Raw genomic sequence first — 27,984 nt, 5'->3', positions numbered from 1 at the left:
ATAACGCCAATCGTGGCCGCATTTGCAAAATATTAGTGCGTTTTGAAACCTATAAAAAAAAAAGTGTCGCAACCGATGTGTCCATGACTGTACATGTGCATTCAGAATGACTGCTTTCGTTATACAGTCCATTCACTTTACATCATACATTTTTCTCAAAAAGACTTTACAAAATAGACTTCGACAATTTACAGCATCCACATATCACTTTATCAAAAGCTCAGTATCATTTAAAAATTTCGTAAAAATTATTCTTCTTTTTGGAAAAATAATTTTCGCCTTTTAGCACAAACTTTGCTTACTATATTCTCTTTAACTCTATTTATATAGCTACCGTTTACGTTTTACATACGAATGCCTTCAAATATTAAAGACACTCGGAAAAAAATCGATAAATACATTTTTACAATTAGAAATTCTGACTAATTACGTTAATGAGTCGTTAGTAGTCTCAAACGTATATATATATCTTTCTCTCGTTAAAGAATCATACACGAGAAAGATCAAGATATATCACAATCTAAAATTTTCAACCATATCAAAAGAAAATATATATATGAATATATCTTCCGATCATATATGACACTAGGTAAATATCGTCAATAGCATGCACATTGTTGATATGAAACAAAATAAGAAAATTGGGGTGCAGAATATTTCAGGAATGACATAAATGCATGCAATAGGTGCTAAAGGGTACATATATGCACATGCATCCAAATTATTAATGTGCAAAGTCATATTTAATATTATTCACAATGCATGAATAAATTCCGTTGCTATAGTTAGATTCGCTAATTTTTATATGAGGCCAGTATCAATCACCATGCACGTGTTTGCAGGAAAATTTGCGTGCACATCAAGCTGTTTTTCAATTAAAAATTCATAATGCCTAATATTTTTTAAGCGCGGCGTAAATATCCTTTGTAGCTTGTGTACATATGTTTCATATATTTGCGGAGATGTAGGAGAAAAAAGACATTGAAATAAATATTCGTTGTTACGGAAACAAAAATGACGATATTAGAAGCAGAATTGCAGAAGAATACTTGGAACAAATGGGAAGCTTAGCAATATGGAATCCAAGTACCATTCCCCAGTAAAATTCGATGTAAATGGACTCCCGTCCGTCAAAAAGCTGTAAAGTCCATTTTATGTTTCCAGTTTTATATATCCTTCGGGAGGAAAACTAAACATTATCCTCCAAGAAAAATATGTATAATGAGTAAAATATATAATATATGATCTCTGTATATATATATCTATAAATAAATATTTATACATTTCAACAATAACATAGGCTGCTGGCGCGCGTAGAACGCTAAGAAAATAACTGTATCAATAATGCAATCTTACGTCTCGTTGCATCTCTTTCTTGCACGAATATTAAAATAGAAGAGCAGGATATCTTTGCGACGTTAGAGATTCGTTGCCAGACTGTTTCTGTACAAATTTAATCAACTACTCAACCGCACACAAATCACTCTTTCTAATAAAATATATAGACGCGCATCGATTCGTGTTCAGAATATAAAATATTTATAATTTCATATACGTAGATTTCTTCATTTTTCTATTACGTAATTACGCCAGATATATTTAATAATAGTTTACGTTGTAATACTTGTGGCCAGAAGTTACAAACTATCGATAGAATTTCGTAGATCCAATAATAAAGGAATAAAAATAAAGATATACGTATAGGCAGTGAAGAAATCAGTCATTGTCAAGTACCGGCAAATCATCTCTCCGAACGCATTGCCGAATTCAACAGATAATTTAAAATTAACAGTCTAGTAATACCGCGATAGCGCGCGCTTGCTAAAAATCCGCGGACAGCCTTACGCCGCGGGTTCGATCGTTAAATGACGATTCTCGACGCGTATCAAAACGGATATACACATCTTACTCATTTTCGTCAAAAATCAGTCGATTGTTGACGTCGATATTATTCGTATACCTGCCGTATACCCGTATCCACCCGTTCACACCGGCGGTGGCCCCCTAGGATAGCGTACTTGCAGCGTGAACCGATTTAGTGTGTTCCCAGCCTCGCAACAGTACGGCCCCAAGAGATAGATGAAAGGAGCGAAAAAGGCGGTCAGAAGGACGAAACAGAATGCCACATTGCTGATTCGCCGGATTCTCACCCAACTCCGGGAAATCGGCTTGCCATCCGGATTGTCACCCTTAGAGTTGCTCTTCGTCATCGATACCCCTTCTGCCTCGCTTTTTGACGTATCTGTACCGCAGATAGTTCTCTTGCGCTTGCTAAAAAAAAGTAAAAGAAAAAAAAATATTTCGATGCCGAAATGAAAGAGTTGTTTAATACTGCCGGACATCATGCGCGTTAGTGATACGTTTACATTTCGCGCGGCCCAGTTTGCGTTATTATTTTATTACATCGTATAGTGTAAATAATAATATAAATTTCGTTTCGTTGAACAATGGCGTTAACCTGCTAGTCAGACATGTATTTGACCGTTAAGCAGGAGAAACTTGTAGGAGTTCGCGACTACGAAAATTAATTTATGCCGTCCCACGGGTCACGATAATACGAGCAAACCGGCGGTAATAGCAAAGTTCGTCGGAAAATCAATTTGGAGATGCATGCACGTAACTTGGAAGTTGCGAGATTGGGCTTGCAATTACAGCTAGCGTTGCCCTATTCCTCCATTAGCATTACGTAAGTGCATGGTTATTTAACTTTTCTGCAAACGTCCGCTTAACTCCCGCTCTAATTCGTGAACGGTAAGGAACGGCTTAAAACATACCGTTGCCGTTAAAAACTTGGCTGTTTACAGTGAAGGAAGATGAAAAGAAAAGAAAAAAGAAAACGTGAGAAACGTGGCGGAACGGAAGACCGTCAATCGAAGAAAATGGCACAGGGTTTTTATATCTCTTTTTATGACTCGGAGTGCGGCAGATGTTTCACGCCCGCGAAAACTAAACCTATTATCGCCGCCACCGAGCGGTGATTGAACGTGCCTATAAAAACATCCTTAAAACAAAGTTAAATGAGATACATCGTGGTGATAATTGGAATCCGTAATTGCGTTGGCGAACGTCGTGAGATTGTACTTGACAAATGAGAAGAGACGAAAAAAAATGCGGCATAATATTTCGAAACGCCGATATGAAATAATATAAAATTACGAAAAAATTGCGCGATTTATGGAAAAGATTGAGATTTTATTATACGATTTGAATTTTTTTTGCGTTTTAAGATGTGCACTACCGTAAGAGATGGTGCAGTTATTATGCTCGTTCTCGGCAAAGTTCATATTCAAATGAGTAGTCGCCTAATGCCTAGCGCTATGGACCAATAACCTCGCGCGTCCCCACATCTAAATAGTCGCCTTCATTCTTTACTTCCCATTTCGACGTTATGCAAATGGAATGTGAGCGTATGAGGCAGTTCTTAAATTCAGAACGAAGCCTCATTCTCAAATGCTTTAGTAAATTCGGCGAACGTTCGCTTATTTGCGATTATTTACTTATGCGGTTCAATTGTCACTTCATTTGGATGATATTGCACGAAACGTGAAATCGATTATTCGAATTTAGAGCCAAATCGTGTTTGTGTTTTCACGCGAAATTCTCCATGCTTTCGAATAGGATCAAGTGAAAAAAAATTAACGGGTTTAAGAGATTTGGAATCGTGATAAGAATCGACAAAAAGATCGTATAGGTACTTACTCTGCGGGATAATAAACCTGGCTGGCTGTTCGTTTGGCGGCACGCACGTCCATACTCGCCCGTTCATGTGTACGCACGATGAGCTCCCTGCACTGCTTCTGCAAATCGCGCAGCTCGGTCTCGGCGTACTCGATTCTCTTCCAGAGGTCGGTCAGGGTCTCGCTACCCGGCGTCAGTTGGGTCTCCAAGCTACGCGTAAGTCGCCGAAGCGCGGCCAATCTACGCTCGCGCTCGCTCAGTTCTTGATCGCTTCCGCTGTCGGAGATCCCGCTGTCGGAGAGCGAGCCACCCTCTTGCGTGTGATTGCTCGCGGGGCCGGTGAATTTTCCGCAGTGCATCTCTTCCGTCGTCGCATCGTTCAGTACCGCATCGTTCTGAAACACAGAGATTACGAGATCGCGACGTTAAATACACACAGCATTGTTTAACAAATGCGATAACATTCGCGAGCGTGACGCGATATGAATGGATTACGAGCATTGTATATTTATGAGAGATTGATTGGAGTTGAAACGCGATCTTTAAGTTACTATACTATTTAAGTTATTGATCTCACCACGGCAGCTGGTTAAAGAAATCTCAGGCGGACTACAATGAAACGACCGACGTGCGACGGATCGCGAGATTCTGATAAGTGGCAAGGTATACCCGGGAGGACACGATATCGAATATTGTATAATCCACTCTTGCGCGTCACCGGAGGGCATCGAAAAGCGTATAAGACGATTATATAAAGTATAGGGAGGGAGAAAAGACGAGGGTGTAAGGTGGAAAAGCGAGAATAAGGCAGGGATGTTCGATGTTAAATTGATCGCCGCGCGATATGTCAACGAACGTTTTCGTAAGATTCGTATGTAACTTTGCGAGATAACTGGCGCGAGCGGATAGAGATTTTTGTAAATTTTTTTTTTTTTTTCGGCACGACTCACGTGTATAAATGCATCAAGAGTAAATCAATATATTTTCACGAGAGGGACATATACGCACCTCGGATCAGATACGTTTGCACTATGGATGCGCAATGGCATAGCGCGAATACTGGCGAAAATGCCAGTGGTAGTGGTCGAGTAGTAGACAGACAGCCGTGAGAGGAAGGGTGGCTGCGTGGAAGAAAGGGTAGGTTTAGGCTGTTTGCAACGGTGGAGACGGAGGGAACGAGCCTCCGGTAATGAAAAGCGCGATCCGCATACCAAGTAGCAACCTTCAACCTAGCCTATATATAAGTCGGTATACTCTCTCTCTCTCTCTCTCTGTTTCTCGTATAACGGATAGTAGGTACGAAGTGAGTCGAGACGGAATCCACGTTGGTCCGAAAGACCAATCGCGCGAGAGAAAACTGCGAGGAACTTCTTATTTCCGGTTACATTCGTGAAACGTATATATATGTACATACATATACACATGTGTGTGTGTAACGCAACAAGACGTAAAATATTTCGTACTCGCAAGAAAGGCGAGATAAAAAGAGTCTACTCGTTTATTTGCGCAACGCAAAATCCGACCCGATTCTCAGAAGGAGACAAAAATCAAGGAGCGAGATATTTTTGCTAGATTCTTCGTGCATCTACGTTCAAGTAATCTGCAAGGAAAATCTTACTCGCGTATGCTTCTTAAAACGAGGATTTATTAGATACGGTCAGCAGAACCGAAAGCGCGATTGATTAACTGGTTTAGCGTATCAAAACGGAATTTTTGTGGCGACACGGTCTACAAAGCCACGGACTGCAGACAAGCCTTGCTCTACTCGCGGCTGATATTAAATTTGTATTTTTACGCTGATTCCACGGGCCATTCCCGTACGTGACGCGAAAGGGAATCGTTCGGGCGATTAACGATCGGAGTTCCCTGGGGAGCCGCTGGCTCTGAGATGGCCAACACCCTCGATAGCAACTCGGACTCGCTGTATCCCAGCACCGAAACTTATCTCCTTCTGCTTTGCTACCCAGTGGCGGCCCTCGCACATACATCGATTAATATTTTATTTATTACCTATCAAAACTTATGGATTCTTTTCGCGAACAACAGACGCGTCCATCAGTCCTCGCCGGTTGATTTCGACGATTTATAACGATGCGAAAAATTTTGCAGTTTGTGTAAATCAACTACATGTGTATGTAGCGCACGGAAAAACGTATATCAAATTTTTATGAAAATATTTGTAAAACACTTTTGAAATTTTATAATTTATTACCGCTACACAGTCTCGTAGATAAAAATGCAAGAGATAAAAAATTGCAAGAAAAGACTGTAATGTCAAGTGTTTTATCGTAGTCTTTCCTGTTCTTCGGCTCTCCGAAATAGAGGTGCTTGGAGAAGAAGAGGTGGAGGGGTCGAGAGGATTGTCGCGAGGGGAAGATGAAAGGAGAGAAAGAGAAAAGGAGAATCGTAATGTCAAGTGCATGAAATTATTCCCTCGAGTGCTGTAGATCGGCAAGACTAAGAACTTTTCGGATTATACCGCCTTGACGGGAGTTTGAATACGTTAAAATATAGACGCGATACACATGGAAAGAAGTAGGAACGAGACGAAAGGAAAGGCTCCTATTATTGGAGTGAGAGTATTGTGTCGCGAGTCGTACGTCTTCTTGACAGGCGAAATGAGCACAGGGACAATTGGAAATTGTTACGGAGCACCTACACGCGGCATACGCCGATACGCGGCATCGAGAGCAGTCGGATATACAAGCTCTCAAAAATATTTTCAACATATAAATATGGCAATATATATTAGATCGTATATCAATGATTCTTTGTTTCGCGCAACAGAAAAATTATTTTATAATGGTATAATTAACAAAATTACTTCAATTGTCATCTTGCATGATAATTCTAATTTTCGTATATTAACAATATTTTATATATACTTATAAATGTTCGAATGATGATTTCTTGTATTATACAAGCAAGCTAGCTTCCAATGGGTACGCGAATCCGAAGCGACCTCGAGCAGTATGTCTTCCCGACAAGCTAAACGAGCGGGCCGATCGAAAATCGCGGTCGCGGACCTGCCACTCGCTCTGCACCTTCAACTACTTTCCTTACGTCCATAAAGCAAAGAACCCGACGTAGAACGGGCTTGCCAAGAGATTTACTTTATATGCAAATTAGAGACGGATATGGTGGAAATAGGGGGATGTGATGGCGTTTAACGGAGACGCGATATCGACAAGTATCATCTGTCAAACGTACCCTCCGACCTCTCCCCCTTCCCCTTCTACAAGTAACCTCCGCGTGATCGGGCTAGTCGAAGATTTATCTCCTGACACGCGCCATATGTGGCGTATGTATACGTATATACAATTCTCGTCTACGTAATTTTCAACTATTTTTACTTCTCCCAACATTAATTGTAAGCTCTCTGCATAAATATATTCAAACTGTCCCCAAACACGATACATAAATTTTAAAAAATTTGCATTATTTCCAAAATATTAGAAAAAAATAGTACATTCAAAAATCTGATTTCATTGCTTGTTATGCTAATCGGTACGATAAGAAGAAAAAGTCGATACGGTATCTTTGGTCAAATCTGTACCATGCAATCTGAGGAACGCGATTTGCAAGCCGATTTAGCGTGACGTATATCAGAAATGCGGGATACAATCCGTATTATAATCTCGCTTTCCTTTAGGTAAGTTACATCCCCGAGATCCGCGGCTCTGCCGCAATCTATGTGGGGGAATGGTTTTATACACACAAGCGATGCCTCTGGGAACCGTTACCCCATCCATTGGCGTTGAATAATTGCTAACAGCCATCTAACCGATTGAAAATCAAGGATGCGTTGGGGATATCTGATATAGGATTTGGAAAGATTTTCGTAGTTTGCTAATTGTATAATTGAGTTTTAAGAAATGTCGCGTAAGATATTTAATAAAAAGGATTGACCAATTTGAGAAAAGATTAAATGTAAAATCAATCAAGTACCTGACAATTGATGTCTTGTTCCTCGGACAAAAGCCGCGCGACGTGACAAACGGAAGAGGTGACCTCCGAAGTGACACCCATATCCAGGGCCATATCCAGTACCTCCAGCGTATTCTTGTCTCTCTGCAGAGCGGACTGCAGCTCGGCTAAGCGTATACCGAACTGTTGCATAACTTGCAAAACGCACAGCTGCTGTGTGCCTCTGAAAAGAAAAGCGCGGACGTATGCGTTTATAATATGAATCACGCATTTTAATCATATATTTTGTTATATTTTATATTGTAGAAAGTATTCTTTCAAATAATTACGCAATGATAATAATTTCCGAAATTTTTCGTCCTGTTATAGGCATGAAACAATAATAATATGTGAGCTAATAGTATAAACTATACATTTTATATTGGAAATTTTCCCTTCATTTTCGTTTATTTCGTATAAATTATTCATTATTTCCCGAAAGGGTGAATATAAAAACGCGAAGCAAATTTGGGCAGAAAAATCATGTGAGTCAATACAATAAAAAACGGAAAGAGGGTAAAGCCGTTGCGCAAACATTAAGACGTCGAATTATTAGTAGGACCTCCCTCCGGCACTATCGGCAAATAAAAACACTTTATTCCAGGTCAATCTGTGAACGTCCCTAGCGAAAATACGAATGAATCGAGAAAGGTTGATCCGTGTCCCTTTTTCACATTGGCGTATCCATTCAGAAAAACGAAGAGTTAATATATATTAATAATATATATTTTATAATTAGACTTGCATATTTTACGACGTTGATAAACATTTTTTTTTAATTGCCGATTAATTGCGCAAATAGTTTGAAGGGTTCAATAATTATTCTTTGTGGAAATCATCTCTCAAGAATAGAAGTGTCTCTTCATACCAAATGAAGGGATAGGATTGACCTCTGTAAATCCCAATGGGTCAGTGGTAAACCCCTTTTTGAATGGCCTAAACCCCTATCAAAGGGGGGAATCGAATGCTCATATGGAAATTAAAAGAGGGTTGTAATGATCGCGCTAACTATTCATCGTTGCTCGTTTGAAGAAAAATATTATAGCAAAAATTATTGTTTACAAAATTTTTTAAAATGATAAATTTATCTAATAAATTATAATTATAACAATAAAAAAAATTTGTGAAATAATAAATAATTTTTTATAAGTAATTTAATTTCAATATAAAATTAATTTTAATTTTAATATGTGTAAAGATCACTAATTTATAAAATAAAATCGATTTTATTTTTTTCTACTAAATTAACAAATACGATCTATGTTTTTTTTTATATTTTACATCGATAAAAGTCTTGACAGGGAAGTGCAAGAAGATATTGCATCGCGCTGTTCCTTAATTCCGAATCTCGATCGGTCGCTTTTCTGTTAGAACTGTCACTTGGAAAAGGTTCGTGATTAAACGCGATCTCTGTTAAAGCTAGTAATCCCACGACACGGGTCAAAATCCCAACGAGGAGAGCCCTTATTGGCGGTACCTATGCCGCTCTCGGTTTCCGCTGTTTGCTTTGGTGGCTTCATTACTTCTCAAAATATTTGCCTAACGTCACACGTCGGCCAGCAAACGGCCAGTCAATGTGATCCAGTACCAACTACTCTATACGGGATGTACCGTTGAGCCCCGCAGAGAGTAAGGATATTCTCCAAATTAATCAAGAAAACTACCAAACCGTTTTCTCGCTCGTTACGCGATTTTTCCAAAATCTCTGTTGTGGACTATTAATAAGCATGTATTTACGAAGAGCGCATGCTTTTAATTTATATTTGTTTAATAATTAAATGAATAATAAAAAAACGTTAGTTTACGATTTGGAATATTTTGCATACTGCAGTACATATGTTGCAATTTTCTTGATTTTCAATAATTAGTTGAAAAAGGCAATTACAACACTCACTTTTGGAACGTCTCGTCCCATATCCTGTAAAGATCCGCCACGCCATCCTTGAGGGCTGTGCAAATTAACGGCGCAGAGGCACCGAGATCGGTGTGCGGAGACGTCAGCAGACGGTGCGCGGAGGCGTTCAGCGTGGCCATGTCCGCCTTGCGGTCCTTCAGAACAGCCAACTCGGCCTGCGAACATAAAATATACATTTTTAGTAGCTGGCTCGCTCGCCTAACTCAAACGAATTACCCGCGGTGCAGGGGCAAACGCGCAGGGGTCGCCCGAGGGTGAAGGTGATGTATAAAGTGGCCACGGACTAAGAATCCGGCCAAGAACGGATACACGTGGGATCTAAGTGAGTTTTATCGCGTATCTACCGAAACGTCGGATAACTTTCTTTCCGTGTCGATCGATCGATGCAGCCTCGCGCATTCTGTGCCTTTTACTTTTCCTGTGTCTATCAAACTAATCGAAATCAAATAGACATATTCCGGACGAATATGTACAATGGAAAATATTTTTCGGAAGGTTTTGGAAAGTTTATTTATAGTCGATTGATCATCAATCACTATTCCATTTCTATTCGGAGGATACAGCATCGAAAATGTATAAAAGTGTTAGTGTTAAAAGTTTTGCGCTCGATCGAAGATCGAATGAGACGCAGCGCAGCGCGGCGAACATTGGTAGTTCCTTCGAAGAGAGAAAGAAATTACTTTTAAAGAACGGAAGAAACGAGAGGCAGAGGATATAAGACGCGCGAGATGACCGCAAGGGCGAGTTTTACGAGCTTCCCTTGGAGGTCTCCTGCTCGTCACGCGATGAGCGAGAGAAATGGAACGGGAAGAGGAACGGGCTCTCGTTTTCGTTCTCTTACGCCCTATGTCGCCGTCGTAAACCCGGGTTTATTTATGCGGTCCTCGTCGGTAGCGTCCCGCGGTAGGACGACGGGGATGTGACAACGTGACGTGGTTACTGCATCGTGCGATGCCGCGTGTGTTTCTACAACCCTTATATTTAGCTATGCTGCCACTGATAAATGCTCGTTCGCATTATTTTTTTCGACTCGACTCGGAACACTATATAACGCTCCGCTCAGTGATCGGCGCGCATCTTCTTTTGCCATTTTGGAAAATTTCTTTATAAAACTGCACGCGGCACTCGAGCCGCAAGCCGCTGGTAGTTAGTTGGTTTTGTTTGTGCCGTCAAGCGGAGCAAATCGCGCGATGAAAAGGAGAACGGTCCCCGACGCGGTCGGTGGATTGCAAAGTGCGCGGCGTGGATTTGCCCCGGTGTCCGGCGAAAAGTGGTTGTCATTGATATTCCGGGCGCATAGCAAAGGCAGAAGCGGCCGTTCCCCGCATCTACCCCTCTTTTCGTAACCACCCTGCTACCCGCTTCTCTTCGCCGCCACCGCCATCAGTATCAACGACGCAAAACCAGCGGCAGCCGCCGCCGAACTCCCTGCCATCGACCTACCCTCGCTCGCCCTCGCTGTGCCCCCGCGGCTCGCAGCAGACACGCACATTCCGATCTAATTCAATTTCCAATCAACAGCCAATCAATTGATTCGAATTCGGTATACAGAGCGGTCGAAGCGCGTTCGGGACCTGCATGCCTATGAGGCCGTTCGCCACACCACCGGGCACGTACCCCGTAAAAGTAGAGAATTAGCTTTTTACGTCTCGTAATTCCGCGGTACTAAGTGGAACGGAGATACACTGCCAGTATTCTAATTGTGCCACGATCCCCCCGTCCTTTTGCTCGCGTATCACCTTCCCTTCGCGCGATGGAACCTAAAAACCGAATTTTACGAGGACAGAAATTGAGAGAAAATGTAGATAGATTTTTTATTTTTTTAAATTTTACCAACCACCGTAAATCTGTCTTCACAATAAACGTACGTAAATTTTGGCGCTAAATGTTATTGCATACGTGTGTGGTCGTATATATTAATATGATATTACATGATTGTGCATATTTAAAAAAAAAATCACAGTTCTCCCATAAGGTTAATTTGATCAATTATTTATAGTGGATGTCAGAAAATTATCACGTACAATTAATTTTGCGGATGAAGCGAACTGCACATACGTTTGTTCGATATTACGCAATAACATAATCAGTGGGACGACGTGCCTCATCGAGTCGCGTCGTACGTTCGGCCCACGCCAACCGAATGTACGTGCCCCGCGGGATGGACGCGTAGACCCAATTGCGCCCTGCTTAGCGATGCATAATACATAACGGATTGTTCAATTCTGTCTCGCGCGCGTCAGTCTGCGTTTGTTCGCGCCGTTGCGCTTTTCGGAGACGCGGCCTGCATCCCAATCGCGAACTCTCCACGTGGGTCGCGCGGCGGACAATCATTCGCGATACGTAATCAGCTTGTTGATGGTGTCCACTCGCACACGCACACGACTGCGTCGACGTTTGCGTATCTCGACTTTTTTAACGACTGCTCAGCCTGCACGAATTTCCGTTGAGAGACCGCAGTCTCTCAATGACTGGCCGTACGACGTCGTGGGTCTTACGACCGCGTCAAACTTCCCTCGCTATCAGGGACTTTGACGACGGTAAAAGCATAAGGGAAGTAAACGAAAAAAAAAAAGGAAAAAGAAGAGGTAAAACAAGAGTGCGACTCTCGCGTTCGGACCGGCGCGGATTGACGCGAGCTACACTCTCGTGCATAATGCAGCAGAGCGACGAGTTCACCCGGCAAATGTTGGACGCTAATACATCTTGATGATAGATAGGGAGCATGTGTTTGGTCTTCGCAATGAGGCTGGGGAGGGCGCGGAGAACGTTGCCGGGGGTGCGGCGGCAGCGGTGGCGGCGGCAGCTTCCACGGAGGGCTTCCGCGGTAGGGCTGAATGTGCCGGGAGGATCGACGAAGGGGGATGACTCTCGGGGGGTGGAACTCCACCGAGCGGGGGTTAGCTAGGTTCGCCGGCGTTCGCTCTCCGCGCGAGTTGCGATGCCGAGCACGTCGCCGTCAGACGAGCGTACGTGCGACACGACTACGCTTTTACGCCACTACCTCTGCCTCTACTTGGTTCCTGACTGCTCTCTCTCCTACTCTCCTTCTCTATCTCCCCGTCTCCGCCAACGCCTCCCTCATCCCTTAGTCCACCTCCTTCGACCGCTTTCATTTTGTTCCTCCTCCTCCTTCCCTTCCTCCCCGACCACGACTGCTTGGCGAGCTTTCTACCCCCCCCAGTTTCTGACTTTTCTGTCTTACCCGCCGTACCAGAGACATTTCCAATAATGCGCTTTTCCATCGCGATTCGATTCCCGAAGAACTTGCAGAAATTCGTCAAGAATTTGTGTGTCTTAAGATGCACGTCCGAAATTCGAATTTTCTTTACTTTCGAATTTTTAGAATCGCCACCGCGGCATAAGCGCTACCAAAAATCTCCAACCAAATTCTCAGATATCGAAATTTGTTAATGTATTCTCAAAGCCTCATTAATATTACTATTAACAATTTTGCACAATAGTGTTTCATTATTAAAAAGAATTATGTTTTTTCAAAATTATTTATTTAATAATGATATTTTTTAGTAAGAAGTGCTTTAAATTAATATTAATTGATGCATTATATATAAAAAATTATGTAGAGATAAAGTAATCAATATTGCAAATGTAAATTTATTTAATTTTACAGAACAAGATCAAGATCAAAAAAGATGTATAGACTCTCTGATATCAGTTGAGTCACAGAAGGTTTCTTGTTTAACGCAAGAGGATCATCTATCAAGAGGATCTCTCAAGAGGATCACATCTCTACCGGTACGCTTACCAGCAGTACATGCATTATCATACGCTTATATACACGTGGCATTTACTCACTGTTGATAAAAAGGTATCTGTAATATTGTCCCAAGAATTAACTACGATTCCAAATCGCATCTAATGGAAAATTATCATTAAACACAAGTATATATGTAAACTTTACTTATAACATCATTAATCGAAAAGTTTTCATCTAAATAAATCTAACGAGAATTCAAAAATCCTCCTTAGAAACAGCTTTCAAGTACGTATAATATGCGTATATGCGAAATCAAATGCATAATATTAAAAATAACTTACATTGATTTCGCTAATGCGATCGTCGAGCACGTTCGGCAGCTCCAAGCCAATTTCATAATCAACAAATCGATCGTACATGGTCTTAAATTCCGTTTTCATGGCAGCTAGCTCGTGATGAAAAACGCTGGCCATTTGCGCCTGCTCGACTCGCGATAACAGAGTCTCCCATCTCTCGATCGTACCTAAACAAATTATACAACATAGCGCAACATTAATACAGTACTTTAAGATGCACGATAATGTTTTATATTACTCCATCAATTTTTGTTAGAACATTTAATAAGATAAGCGAATAGAAATTTTATGTATTGAAAATATCTTGTATGTGTGTCTGTGTTTTAAAATTATTTATAAAAAAATAATAGAATTTCAATTAATTATTTCTTCTGTACAATGACTTAAAAATATAATATAAATAACTATAATATACAGTTTTATATAGAGTTGTTAATATGTCGAAAGAGCACATAATGTTATAACTAACATAGCACAATAGCACGGCAGACTTCCCTACATTCTTAAATGTAGCAATAATTTAACATATGTCATCTTGATACTCGACGCGCGCATTCGTGCGTCCAACTGTGTTTCCTTTCCTTCTTTCACCAGCGAGCCTTGTGAAAGAAAGGAAACCAGCAATTATATTCCTATATGTCGCTTCGTTTCCGGGCTTTAAAGAGCTTATACTGTTATTCGTAATAACGGTATCTGTAACGATTTGTGGCCCTCATCAGCCGGTTATGTAAAACGATCGCGAACAAAAAATCTTAAAGGTCAAGATACTTAATGTCTGTACCGTACGGCTGCCGTGACCTCTTTCCCGTCCCGCCACTTTCTTTTACGACGGCCACTTTTTCCAGACCGAAATCGCATCGTCAGCACGATAGAAACGATACGAATACGGACGGGAAAGAAACGAATAAGAATCGAATTAACGCGGCATCGCAACGTCGTAAAAATCACCGCTACATCGTCGAAGAGAGGCGTGTGTACGGAATGCAATAGGAAAAATTCGACGCGTAGAAAGTATCATGTTTTGCATTGACCTACAGGAAATGACGGACCATACGTATACGAGCGTGAAAAAAAACGTGACGTGAACGCGATACGAACGCGATATAAAGCCCGTGTGCTGTACACGTGGTGCATATGTACAAACGCGCATTGTGGAAACGCACGCTTCGTGCGATCGTACGCCTCGCTCCGCCGCGTACGATCGCCAGAGCGTAAATCGCCATTGAATGCAGTTGGTGTTTCCGAACGAAGTAATGCACGACGCGTCTTTCGCGGAAACACGCATATGTGCTTGCGAATTGATGGCGAACACAAAGGGGAGACGTAAACGGTTCACACCGAGTCGTTGAGCGCGGTGGCCCAGGCTTCTGTCGACGCACGGATTCGCGTAGATCTCAACATTTGAATATTTTTAGTCGTGAAATCTCGCGAGTCTGCCAACATTCCGAAAACATCCCGGCGCAATTTACTTTACTTTCGCGAAACTAATTGCGATTTTTTATTCCGTCTCGGAGAAGTGGAGCGACGATCACGGGCACAATCGTCACGTCATGCGCGGCACATCGTGCAGTCGCGTCGCGTCGAGTCGCGTTTCAAACGGTGATATCGCCGAGAATGATCGATGGATTCGGCGGGTAACGGAACGGTTATTGCATGGACGACGTATATTATTACCGCACGCAACAATGCGAGGATCCGGAAAAAAGGGTTGCTACAATCGCCTTTGCCTTTACAGTTCTGCCTTTTTAATGTGTCGTTTTATAAATTCGAAATAGGTAATCAAAAATTAAAATTCAGCGTAGCAATGCTTTTTTAAATTTTCTAACATATCAGTAAGAGATTATATTATGATATTTCGAGATAATGTTATCCAGATTTCCTATTCGGCGATTTATTCGAACATCTGCTTGCGTAAGCATTTACTTGATCTCCTTTGATCGATGTTCTCATCGTATAATCGCGTCGGCAGCGTACCGTTTACGTCATTTTGGATACGTGAGTCGTTTCTAGCCGTAATTTTGGCAACATCCAACGTTTAATACGGTCAACGATATAATATATTGCGAATCCTTCAACAATACGACAGCTATACCTAATTTTGTAAATTTTTCCACAAAAGTCATTCAAGGCGATTGATTATTCCCTTTTGTATACAAACATATATAGTGATCATATTCGAAAAGAAGTCGAAAAGAAATTTGAAATTTAGCAATTGTTCGATTTTTATTTTTCATAATTAATATATTCGAAAAGAACTTCAAACTTGTCAGTTGCGTAGGAAAAAAACATTGCTCACGGTCATTACGATATAAAGCTAATTGCACTAACTGCGCAACGACAGCAATAACGAAACGATAACGAACGAAGGTAATACGTACGCGAATTGTTTGGGGCGACCTTCTGTCTTCGCGCAAGCATCAGGGCAAGAAATTCGAAATGACAGATGGATCGCGTCTGGCAGATCTGCGGATGTATCTTTCGATAAATCACGGTGGCAGTTAGCTGAATAGCGCGACGCGAATACGACGGGCGAACGTCTGGTGACGTTCGGGCGCATCGAAACACTGCGAAGCACGGCGCTCATTTGCGGGAGCGAGCATCGTGCTCACGTGATGCCCCGACCGCGACGTAGCGGAGATACGATTGCGCGTGCGAGCAAGCGAATTGTGATTCGCGCACACCGAGGCGATCACGGGGATCAGCGCGGTACCGCTACCACCGGTTCCTACGATCCTGGACGGATCAGCGTCGTTAAGTTTCATATAAGGCGCGAGACTCAGAGTCGGCCGAGAGGTAGATACATGTTACATATGCGGCGTGCGTATCCACCTACGCGCCCACCTCAGCACCCACGTGTATGCGCGATCGGCGATCTAACGATCTCGTTAGATTTACGATCGGAATAAAACTTGTCGTTAATCTGATCTGACGCTTATACGGCACGCTTAATACACTAATGCGGGTCATGAAATTGTCGGAAGTTCTCATTCGACGCCGTCACTCCTGACACCGATACCGCGAATAAACAATACTGCGAGACAATTAATTTACAATGCCCCGTATGGTCGTTAGGAGCAGCGATGTTTCCTTTTCTCCTTTCTCCTGCGCTCGGATGCGCCTGTTCAAACTTTGCTACTGACTAGAAAGCAAATTGTGTCGTGTCTAACGTCGATTTAGATATGAAAGCGCACATGATTGCATTATACTATTTTAATTACAATTTTGCATTTCTTAGTTTCACGAATAATGCTGCAAGCATATACTTATGTGGAGAGAAACTAATGTTTCAGCACATATTTTTATGAAATATATTTCATCGCCGCATAAATTCTTTGCTTTCTATCAATTATATTTTTGACAATACTTATCTCTTTCTACATTCACCTACATGGTCTAAAATGTCTAAATTAAATACAAAAGCTTGTAAAGAGCTGAAAACACCGCGCATTTATCGAATAACAGTAACAAAAATTGTGTAGATCGCAAAAGGTTAAAATAAAGAGAAAATAGATTAGAAGCAATTTAATATATGTTAATAAGCAGATTAACATAAAGATTTTTATTTAACATAAATAATAAGGTATACATATATACAAAATAGATAAATAATATTAGTTGGATTAAAATCGTGTTTAAAATTTCCTAAGTTTTTGCTATTCGGTGGGTCATAAATATAAAACCGGTCGAACTAGAGCAATGATTTCGCAATGATATAGTAGATTACAGCTAATTTTGACACAGACGAATTAAAACTTGACATGCTTACTAACAATAGAAATAGGCTCTCATGCGATAAAATTTTGGTGCGATGGAAATGGACATTTACATTTTTGTTATCTATTCATCAGATCAACAAAATAAATGCGATTGTACTGATAATATGAGATAACGGCAGATACGATAAAATAATCATGTGAGTACATATCTTTGTGTACAAAGATTTTTCACTTTACCATTGCGTATTAACATGCAATAGGAAAATATTGTTTCTACAATCGTTTTCACCGCTCACCATAAGAAAGAAACCGGAAAACAAGCGCGCTAATTGTAAGACATAATGTGGTAGTTATGAGTGATTTGAAATTGATTAATTGCTTGTACTCACCGCGAATTTGTTTGAAATATTTTTCATTTCGCAAGTATCCGTTTTGCGAAGTATCCAGCACGGTCTGCAAACATCCTAAGTTTTCTTTACATGCAGACTCCACTTCGGCCTATTAGAGATAGAAAGGACAAATTTCATTAACTAATGTGTCTGTCATGACACAGATCAAACATAAAATATTGCATCTAATTAATCATTTTATTATACTATTTTCTATTATCTTACTTTATGTAATATTAACAAAAAGTAGATTTCCTACGATTACAACAATCTATCCCGTGATTATAATTTGTAGTATTTGCTATGCTAAATTTTCATAGTAGAAGAAAAACTACTAAAGAAATAAATAATCGTGCACATTAATAATTAAAGAATAGAGGTTTTTAAAAGTGTAGTCATCACAATCCACATTTTTTAAATAGAGGAAATACAAAGAATAGAATAATATTGCAAACCTTAATATGTAAATTAATAAAATAGGATAGGTACACATATAAATCTTGTTTGTGTTACAGAAACACAAGATTTTTTTATGTCCTTAAGAGTGATTGAAATTATATATTAAGATGTAAATAAGAAACATAATTTGTAATCTTATCGAACAGTATGTTAATAATACAATACTGATAATATAGGAGAGGAGGCAACATTATAATTAATGTAAACTTGAAATAAAATTAAACAAATTATATTTCATGCGTTCATACAGTATATACGCATATACGACGTGCAAACTTAATAAAATCACTACTTACGAGATAAAACAAATAAGTATAAATAACGGATAAAGCGAATAAGAGATAAAGTAAAAACCGTATTCCAAAAGCGTCTATAAAATGTTATAGATACAGGACACTGTATGGCAAGCATTAATAAGAAGATACGTACGAGTTCTGTGGGAACCGCGCCATTGGATCTTACGAAAGTATTTTCAGCAAGTATAAGCTGCGCTTGTGAATTTTCTACGACTTTTCGTAAGTCATCTTCGTCATTATCACTGTCTTCCGTACTGTCGTCGATTTCCTAGAATACAATCACAATGCGTGAACGTTTGATTACATAACGCGTGGCGTCTTCTTGGAATTCATGCAGAGAACGTTACATAGATACAGTACACACACGTTGTCCATGAACGCGTTAGTCATACAGAGCATTAGAGAATTAGATTTACGTTAGACATTTTATTTCTCTTTCTTTTTATTACTGTAACATTAAAAATTTATCAAATACATTTTTGATAATTATTATCAGATAATGCAGTTTTATTATTGTCACTGTATTTTTATCTTAAGATTTCATTTATCAGTGATGTAGTTATGCAATCATCAATAGACTATCAGAGAATAATAACAATTCGTTAATTAAACTACACTTATTTCTTCGCAAAGCCAATTAACATTTTGATAATTACAGCTTATATTGTAATGAGATATTATCACAAACTTCACATGCAGTTAGTAATATTACATAATTATATTACGTAAAATAAAACACTTATATAATTGCTGGAAAACTTTATTTATCGTAGCTATAATTTAAAGTGTAATGCTTTATTCAAGTGTATCCGTATCGATATAACGATCGGGTATGTATTGCTCATTATAGAAAATGGCACAATATTCAATATCATAGATACATAAAAATCATTAATTGGTTAAGGTGGTTAATTACGTGTTAAACCCGTACCCACTTTTCTCTTTGTAATAAAGTGTTTTTTTTTTTTTTTTTCATAAAAAGAATACAGACACTTGATCGAGACAATGTAATAGTAAGGGACCTACATGATATGTGCGAGTCTTAGGCAATGGCAAACGAGTAGGAACTGCGCTTATACTGGATGCGCATTCTGAGTGGCTGTCGAGAAAGTTCCGATAGTCATCTCCAAAATCCAACAATTCTCGAGCCGTCTCTACATCCAATGGCTCGCTGTAAGCTTCGCTCATATATTTCTCCTGCGGATTAAGAAATTAGTCAATATAGATAAGAAACAATACTTTTTAAAGATTGACATTGTAAATGCTATGCAATTTTCTATCTACCTGGTAATTATCCCAGGCCTGCTCGGATAATGAATTGTTACCGAGACTGTTCATTTCCACGTCACTGTCTATATTCAACTGCTGATTGCTCAGTTCTTTGTTATTCAGTACGGTACTCAATATATCATTATTGTAGGCAAAGTGTCCTTGAGCACAATCACGATCTTCGCCTTCCGTTTCCAACGTGGAAGCAACTGAGTTGCAACAAAGTAGCCTGAGCGATGTAGGATTATTGACAAGCGTTCTTTCTACGTGTAGTTGTTGATGGACGGTACAGCCTGAGAAAGATCCAGATTTGACGAGAGTCGTGGAACGACTATGACAGTTTTCTTTCGAAACTGTGTGCATTGTGCGATTCAGATTCATTTTGCGAGACGAGCGTTGCTGATTCGAGCTGCCATCACTCCCCGCCGAATGATTGGCATGCGCACTTTCTGAGCTAGATTCACTTTTACGGCCCTAAATAAATACGAATCAATCGTTTTTATTATTTTCTATTTAAATTTGGTCTATAAAATAATTTTAAGCACAAAGTAAAAAAATATATTTGACGAAAAGACATTAATTTGGCACAAACATGTGAATGTTAACGTTTATATCAAAATTTTCCTTACCAAAGTCTTTTTACGTAATCTATTTTTCTTTCTGCGGAATGATATATTTCTAGCTACGCGATCGTCAGAACACATAAGAGTCTCTTCTAATAAGGTAGATGCAGAATTATTAAATGATTTCCGTGATCCTCTGCAATATAAACAATACTTGATAATAAAAATATTAATTATGGAAAAGTAATATTGGTAATTAATATAGAGCGAAACTTGATTAAAATATACAAGTAGAAATTATTTAAAAACCAATGTACTTACGCAGCATCGAAGGATACGGACTTGGTAGGTAGAGTCGCGACCAATTGATGAAGAGCAGTCTCAGATAAGAACGGTAAAATAGAATTGTCTTTCTGAGCTAAAGCATGATTATCTCCGATTTGAGAGATACAAGAAACACTCCATGGCCTAGATCCTTTCGCTTTTTGTTTCGATCGCATTACGACCTTCGGCGTATTCTCGTCGGGAGAGATCTCGTTGACTGGTGTTTTCTGGACATAATCGAGTATCTCTTGTGAAGGGGATTGCGATATAGCGAGAGCACCTTCGAATCGGCGATAGGTCGCGACGCTGCTCTGCAAATCATCCGACGATATCGATTGTCTTTCCACATCGGATTCCTCCGTCGTGTATTCACCGCTGGCGTCGCAGCTATCCAATGGCTGTAATACACGCGCCGTTATACGTAATTACGTCATGAATTTTCTACCTGATGTTACTTATATCTTGCAAAACCCGCAATAATTTTTACATAGAAAAATAGTATATAATTTTATACACGCAAGATTTTTATGTCAATTGTGATACTAATATTTTTGTCCGAGAACAAAAAAAAAGAAAAAGATTCGAATTTACTCTACTTGTTCCCGCAATAATTTTTACACAGGAAAATAGTATATAATTTTATACACGCAAGATTTTTATGTCAATTGTGATACTAATATTTTTGTTCGATTCAAGAAAAATATTCGAGTTTACTCTACTCGTTCCGGTTTTCTAGAAATTTGTTGATCTAATTTACCTGTGATTTGCCCTCGTAACTTCTCGATGCGTTCAACTTTAACCATTCCTTCACGCGCGCGTACTTAGCTCGATGATTGTTCGTTATGTTTTTCTCCTCAAAGTCTAACTGCGAAAAAGTGCGCGAGGCCGTGTGTCTTTCTTCACCGATCAAATTTTCAACTTCTTTGATCAGCCTTTCAATACTTGATTTATCGTTCTTCTTTTCGTCATCGCTATCTTTTTGCTGATCATCGCGATCGTCACGTTCCGCTTCCTTTTCGTTACCTAGATTCTTTTTCTGCGCAAAATGCATTTTTTCGGAGAGATCGACTTGCGGACTCTCGCCAAAATCCAGACGAACTACAACATTCGTCCTTCGCTGCTCCGAAACGACAAGCGAGCCGTTTCGACGGGCAGGAGTGTAAGTCCACTCCTCCTCGGAGGAATCGTCCACCGTATTGGATGATTCCTGGACTAGTTGACCACAATCTGCCTCGGAGTCGGTGTCCAGATGCTTAAAGTAGAAGGTAGCACAGTTCTTCGACTTTCTGTCAGACCTAAACATTAGGAAAACAATCTGGTGTCGGTTGTCATGTTTGGCAGCAGCCACGCAAGGATAACCGGTTAATAGATATAATCGAACAATCACAAATTTTACCGTTGCGAGATAGCGAGGTGGGACAGGGACAGAAAGAAGACTCACGTGTTGAATGAAGCAGCCTCGTCCGGTGCTCCACAGCGTTTCACAAGTTCGTTCGTCCGTAGACCGTTATTCGTTTTTTCTGTACTTTCGATTTGCACGGTGCTTGCCGCGTCGATTTCGTCGCACGTCTCCTGCATCGCCGCCGTCGACGTCGTTATCGGCACGGTGTCCGGTGTGGGCGGCATGTCGTGTTGCTCGTTGTCGCTCGCTCCGCTTTCCTCGACGTCACCCTCTTCCCCTCGATCCCCCGCGATAGATGTAATGGAAATAGTGGCCTCTCGTTTTGCCGGTTCGTCGGACCTTGCGTCCATCACACACAGCTGACACAATTCATCCTGCATGCCGTAGAAAGCGTGTGTACCAATTATTGATAGCGAACATCGCGCTCGCGATTATCAGTAAATTCTTGCTCGAGGAGATGCAATAGACGATCGATTATCGGACAAGGTTTCTAAAAGATTAACTTGGTTTCTTTTTTTAAATTCGTATCGTTTTTATTCAAAAGCGAAATGAACAGTGAAACGATCGGCAAGAAGTAATATCTCTGTATCGATCAAATGCGAGTTTTTAAACGTTACGTGATATCGGTGCATTAAAGTGAAAGAATAACTTGAATGTGCATGGATACCTATAATTTCACTGGATGCTACTTTTAGGAGATCTTTCGCAAGATTCCCGCTCGACACGAATGTTACGGTTTTTGCTATAAATTCGACCGCTACTTTTTATCAAGATCATTGTCTGCGGCGTACAGACTTCTCACTGTACATGCGTGCCGGATCTGTTTTATACAGAAGCCGTTCTTCTACGCGGCCTTCTAAACTTAGTCCACTTAACACATTCGGATACGCGGCTCTTCTCTAATCTACGCGACGTAAAGTGGTAGTAACAACGCTCTCTTATCTTTCGTTAAGGCTAAAAGATGCCTTTAACTCTTGCAGTTGCGAGATTCCAAAGAGGAAGCACAATTCGCGAGATGTACTCTGCTCGGACGCGCTCATCGAGGTCGATTAAGCGTTAATGAAAATTCTCCGTCTATCGTGGTAACGTACAATGACAATAATTAATTACAGTACGATCCATCCATTATCGTTCGCGATCGAAAAAATGCCTATACGGTACTCGCCTCAGAGAGGAGAGTTAATATTTCTACGCATGAATCGCGCAGCGCTCGAAAACCGGGTCAATGACTTTGTAATAGTCGTATTTCGCGACAGCAGAATGGAGAACAATAGCGGCTGTCGATTCTTGGAACAACTAAACCACTTCCTGTCTTTTGCAATTATTTGCAAAAATTGCTGAAGATAGAAGAACTCTCGAGATAAAAACAAAAGAAAGCTAGTAGACTTTTGTAGACTTTTATACGCGATATTTTATAAGCACATCGCAAGAAAGACAACCCATTCGTTCGATCTAAATTTATATCTAAATTTTTTTTATGCCGATATCGTTGCGTGATCGAGCCACTCTCTTATCTTTCTCTAGATTATTCCATGTCCCACTGGAAGACAAATATAGCTCTTCTGTCAGTCGCGTGATTCATTCGCGAGCACGATTTCTAATATTTTCATAACGACACGGCTCTTTGCTGCTCGCTATGCGGTCACGACGGAGCCACGATAGGACGCGGTAACAGCGAGCGTTTCAGTTTGCGAATAATGGACCTGAATCGAAATCACGTAATCGAACTCACGGGCTCGTCGCTCCGCGCGGGCTCGATGAATTCACGTACCTCGAAATACGATCCTTCGCTGATGGATTGATTCTCGGAAAAGGCGTCGCTGTCGGACTGGTCGGTTCTCTCATTGGAGACTGGATGATCGCAGTACTCGGATCTCGAGCGACCGGCAACGCGCTTCGCGCGTTCGGTGCGCGCCGAGCGAGCGGACTGTCCCGGCGATTCCGCTCCGGAGCCACGCGATCGTCCGCGGCTGAGACGAGGCTGTTTCGTGACTGGTTCCTCGTCGCTGTCGCTACTGCAGCCGTAAGGCACGGCGTTCTGAAACACGAAATCTCTCTTACTCGATAATCGCCAATGCAACGGCGATGTAAACTCCGCCGATCGAAATTTGTATTGTTCGCGATATCTCTGCACCTCGTTATCGTGTTCCAAAACGATGAACGTACGCTTCTGCGTACCGACACTTATCTTGTTTTAATAAAGCTATCGCTTACTATCAGCACGACTGTATCATATGACGCGGTTAGAATTGATGGGAGAGAGAGAGAGAGAGAGAGAGAGAGAGAGAGAGAAAATGGTTGACCGAACGCTTGACGCGTTACTGAGTTACTCAAAGACCGGATCTCATACCTTCGACGGTATACCTGAAGCAGGTCCCATAAAAGAAAACCTCTCTCGACAACATTTTACAAGTTTAACAGGTAAAGGATATAAGGTAGGGATGACGGCTAGAATCGCAAGCAAGCTTGTACATTAGAATATAAAAAAACGTATATAGCGTTTGCCAATTTATATTCGACATTCAGTTATGTTATTTGATCAATATTGTACATGCTGTAAAATTTATTTAACACTTATATAAAATATTTCTTTTTATATTAAATAAATCTTCTACATCTATTTATATCGCGCCTGTTTCATAAACTCTCACAAATTCGTTTATCAAACTAATTTAAGTTCAAATTGAAATTTTCATTTTATCAGTAGTCTTTCTCCTTGGTTTGTCGATGCGTAAGTCATTAAATTTAATGGAAGGAAAGTTATCTCATTTCATTAAAGAGGAGTGCCTACGTCTGCGGTGAGATTTGAAATATCGTTTTGCTTAGAGTTTTCTTTCTGTACGAGCAACACAACGTAATGGCCGTGACTACTCAATATACTATTCTTAATGGCCGTCAATTGTGAAGCATCTCCGTCAATTGCAACCACTAACAGATTATTGCTCGGCTCCACCCTTTATTTCCTGACATCGCCCATTCGCTCATCCTCATCGATCGATATTGTCCGACGGGTTTTCCCACAAGTTTCAGTTTAATTACTACGATCAGCACAGCGGGAGGAATGAAATACCGATGAAATTTAACACGAAGCGGCGAATGAGCACAGCGTTTCATTTTAACTATGTATATTCTAGTTATCTATATTCTATTTATATTTTAATCACTTTTAACTTTTTTTTGTTTTGGATATTGCTCTTTTAGATTGCACTCTGCAACTCTGAATTAAAAAATCATGGAGTAAAAAAAATCATAATTATCTCTAAGAAAATTTAATCTCTATTGATAAGTACGCTTTTCTTGTTTTGCGTATCACTCTCTTAGATTGCATTCTGCAACTCTTGAATTAAAAAATCACAAAATAAAAAAAGTCAAAATTATTTCTAAGAAAATTTAATGCTTCTGTTGATAAGTACGCTTTTCTTATTTTGAGTATCGCTCTCTTAGATTGCAATCTGCAACTCTCGAATTCAAAAATCACGGAGTAAAAAGAAACGTCATAATTATCTCTGGGAAAATTTATTGCCTCCGCTCATAAGTATGCCGTTTAATCGCGTCGACTCTTTACATCTCAAGTAAGATGTAGAGGTATTCCTCCGTGAAAGGTAAGAGACGAATAATAGAACCGTTACCTTATTTCTTATATGAGATACGAGGGTCTCAATGTGACACTGCCACTCCAAGGCACGTAGAAACAGAAGATGCCAACGTCGCTCCAATGATCTTACTGTTCGCAAAGGCTGCGAGGATTGCTGCTTCTTCTCCCGCGACTGTTCCTGTTCCTGTTGCTGCTGCGTGAAAACTTTATCTCCCAATTTGACAACCGAACTGACGATACGCCCGTGCGCCTCTATATCTCGTTGGAGTACCTGCGCACAGAAATTTAGTATGTCATTCATTATTATCTTCGGACTGTAAGAAGAAAGAAAAATTAATACAGAAATCGATTCCTACAGATTTTAATTGATCTCTAAAGATCACAACATCTTGTCTAGATTTATACATCTACAGCAGCTATATAGAAAACGTAAAGCGTCTAGATGCGCGAAACGAGTTGTTATCCAACGACACCGATGATGATTAATAATGCGGCGAGGACCGACGAGGGGGGGGGATACGCCGATCGCTGTCGGAGGAAAGTAAGCGTCGGCTTAGGAGCGTGTACCGTGCAAAAACATGAACCGACACCGCGCGCACGCCAACCAGAACGTAAAGGTTAAATGCGCACGTACAAAAGAAACGCTTAAAATTCTTTATTACTTCCGCGAAGTGAGTCAAGCTGCTGTGCCGGCCGATAAGTGTCCAGGTTCATTTCTCTCTCTCTCTCTCTCTCTCTCTACTCCATGTTAGCGCTGACGTTTGCACTTCTCGAGATCGGGCCTCGAAATCTCCTCGGGAGACAAAGGTGTTGGAATATCACCTCCATCCACACCGTCGTTCGTATTAGCCCACTTTCTCTGATAGATTGCATATGATTATGTGTGATTGTTCTACTTATCTCGCAGTACGACGCGGTCGCCGGTCGTTCCGCGAGCAAGTCCGTATCGCAGTTTGCTTTCACGCGGCGCGCACTCCTCGTATACGACTACCCGCGTACGACCGACACTTTTTTTTCTCTTTCTTCTTCTTCCTTTTACGTCGCCTCATCTCGTTGTCAATTTCTCATTCGAACAAAAGGAACGGCACAACGACGACGAGGAACCAGCCTCGTTATGAAAGTGCGGATATCTCTCCAACAGGATGCGAAGTGCGTGCACGCATAAATCAAGCTGCTCAACTTGGATGACTCTATTCGCAGAAGCTTGCTATTTTGCTATTAGAATCAGTCCCCGTGGGAACAATGAAATACATTAGAATTACGAATTGTGCGAGACACCATAAATAAAAATTTTTGTTCGTACTTACGAGATGTCGCGAATGCCCTACGACACGAAAGTATGCAAAAAGCCATTGTAATATGAATTAATAATCACATACCTGATCTTATACTTTTAATTATTCATACGAAACATTTAATTTTTCACATAAAATGTTTGATGTTTCGTGTATAAAATTTAATTAATTAAATTAACCATTATATAACCTAATATTTATGATTTTATTATTATTGTAAAATTTAATGATTTATGCTACAAGGCTACACTGTCCATTTTGAATTTAAACACGATACAATCTTGGGTATGACAAAACTCATGCGTCAAGGTATGATGTTTTGTGTTAATTATTTCATGCTTTTCAAGTAGTGGCGTCAAATATGTAGTAATTTATCAATAGAAAGAATTAGTATATCGTTAGAAAACGGATATTGCCCCTTATTAATATTAAATATTGTTTCATCTTATATTACATATGTGAAAATTCGAGAAATCTTTGTGATATCTTGACGGAGTTGGTAACAACTTTCCGCCGACATTCCGCCTCGAGCGCGCGGAATGTATATATGACTGCATGCATGGAATGTGATAAGAAACAAGTGAGGTGGCTCATGACAAAATGTGTACTAAGGAGGTCGTAAAGGAATAAAATCTATCGCGCGTTGCGCAGCGATCTTAGCAACGGGCGCGCTTTAGCTTTCATGGGAAAGTTTAGCGACAGATATTAAAGAATCGTAAAGAGCGAGTTGCGCCATGCACACGCGTACGTGTATGGGTATGTGTGTGTGTGTACGTATGCCGAGAAGAGAAACACGACCAGCCTTATCCAAGGTAGGGTGTAATTTATAGTTGAATCCATAGCGAGACGCAGCTGCATGATGTCAAGCTGCCGCGTGGAACGCGAGACAGAGAGACGCTGCATCGGTGGCGGTCCGCAAATGCCGATTGCCGGTTGTTATTGACATTCAGCGATACCGCGGTAGTTTCACGCCATGGAATGAAACATGTGACGTGCTACTAGTCGCAGAATATTTCGCTTATCTAATATATTTGCTGCATATA

General features: G+C 40.5%; 1 protein-coding gene and 1 long non-coding RNA gene across 3 annotated transcripts in view; one reads left to right on the top strand and one right to left on the bottom strand.

Moving 5' to 3' along the window:
* Nucleotides 1-13,609, top strand: part of LOC105456570 — a 50,534-nt gene extending 36,925 nt beyond the window's left edge. Inside the window, exon 4 of the long non-coding RNA XR_975268.1 lies at nucleotides 13,191-13,609. This is a non-coding gene — a long non-coding RNA (uncharacterized LOC105456570). The remainder of the gene's footprint in view (nucleotides 1-13,190) is intronic.
* LOC105456571 overlaps nucleotides 932-27,984 on the bottom strand; it is a 64,319-nt gene continuing 37,266 nt past the window's right edge. For both annotated transcript variants that reach the window (XM_011700715.1, XM_011700714.1), the window contains exons 7-21: nucleotides 25,681-25,917; nucleotides 23,823-24,089; nucleotides 22,091-22,425; nucleotides 21,407-21,944; nucleotides 20,647-21,047; nucleotides 20,392-20,521; nucleotides 19,778-20,236; nucleotides 19,520-19,690; nucleotides 18,627-18,761; nucleotides 17,739-17,847; nucleotides 13,619-13,800; nucleotides 9,539-9,714; nucleotides 7,627-7,828; nucleotides 3,700-4,073; nucleotides 932-2,271 (exon numbers count right to left, since the gene is read on the bottom strand). In XM_011700715.1, the coding sequence (XP_011699017.1) occupies nucleotides 1,986-2,271; nucleotides 3,700-4,073; nucleotides 7,627-7,828; nucleotides 9,539-9,714; nucleotides 13,619-13,800; nucleotides 17,739-17,847; nucleotides 18,627-18,761; nucleotides 19,520-19,690; nucleotides 19,778-20,236; nucleotides 20,392-20,521; nucleotides 20,647-21,047; nucleotides 21,407-21,944; nucleotides 22,091-22,425; nucleotides 23,823-24,089; nucleotides 25,681-25,917 (4,002 nt within the window). In that variant the 3' untranslated portion in view covers nucleotides 932-1,985. The remainder of the gene's footprint in view (nucleotides 2,272-3,699; nucleotides 4,074-7,626; nucleotides 7,829-9,538; nucleotides 9,715-13,618; nucleotides 13,801-17,738; nucleotides 17,848-18,626; nucleotides 18,762-19,519; nucleotides 19,691-19,777; nucleotides 20,237-20,391; nucleotides 20,522-20,646; nucleotides 21,048-21,406; nucleotides 21,945-22,090; nucleotides 22,426-23,822; nucleotides 24,090-25,680; nucleotides 25,918-27,984) is intronic.

Source organism: Wasmannia auropunctata, unplaced genomic scaffold (genome assembly GCF_000956235.1).
Source record: "Wasmannia auropunctata unplaced genomic scaffold, wasmannia.A_1.0 LD335634.1, whole genome shotgun sequence".
NCBI lineage: Eukaryota > Metazoa > Arthropoda > Insecta > Hymenoptera > Formicidae > Wasmannia > Wasmannia auropunctata.
The sequence above is the reverse complement of the archived record's forward strand: the minus strand, read 5'-3'. Positions and strand labels throughout refer to the sequence as shown.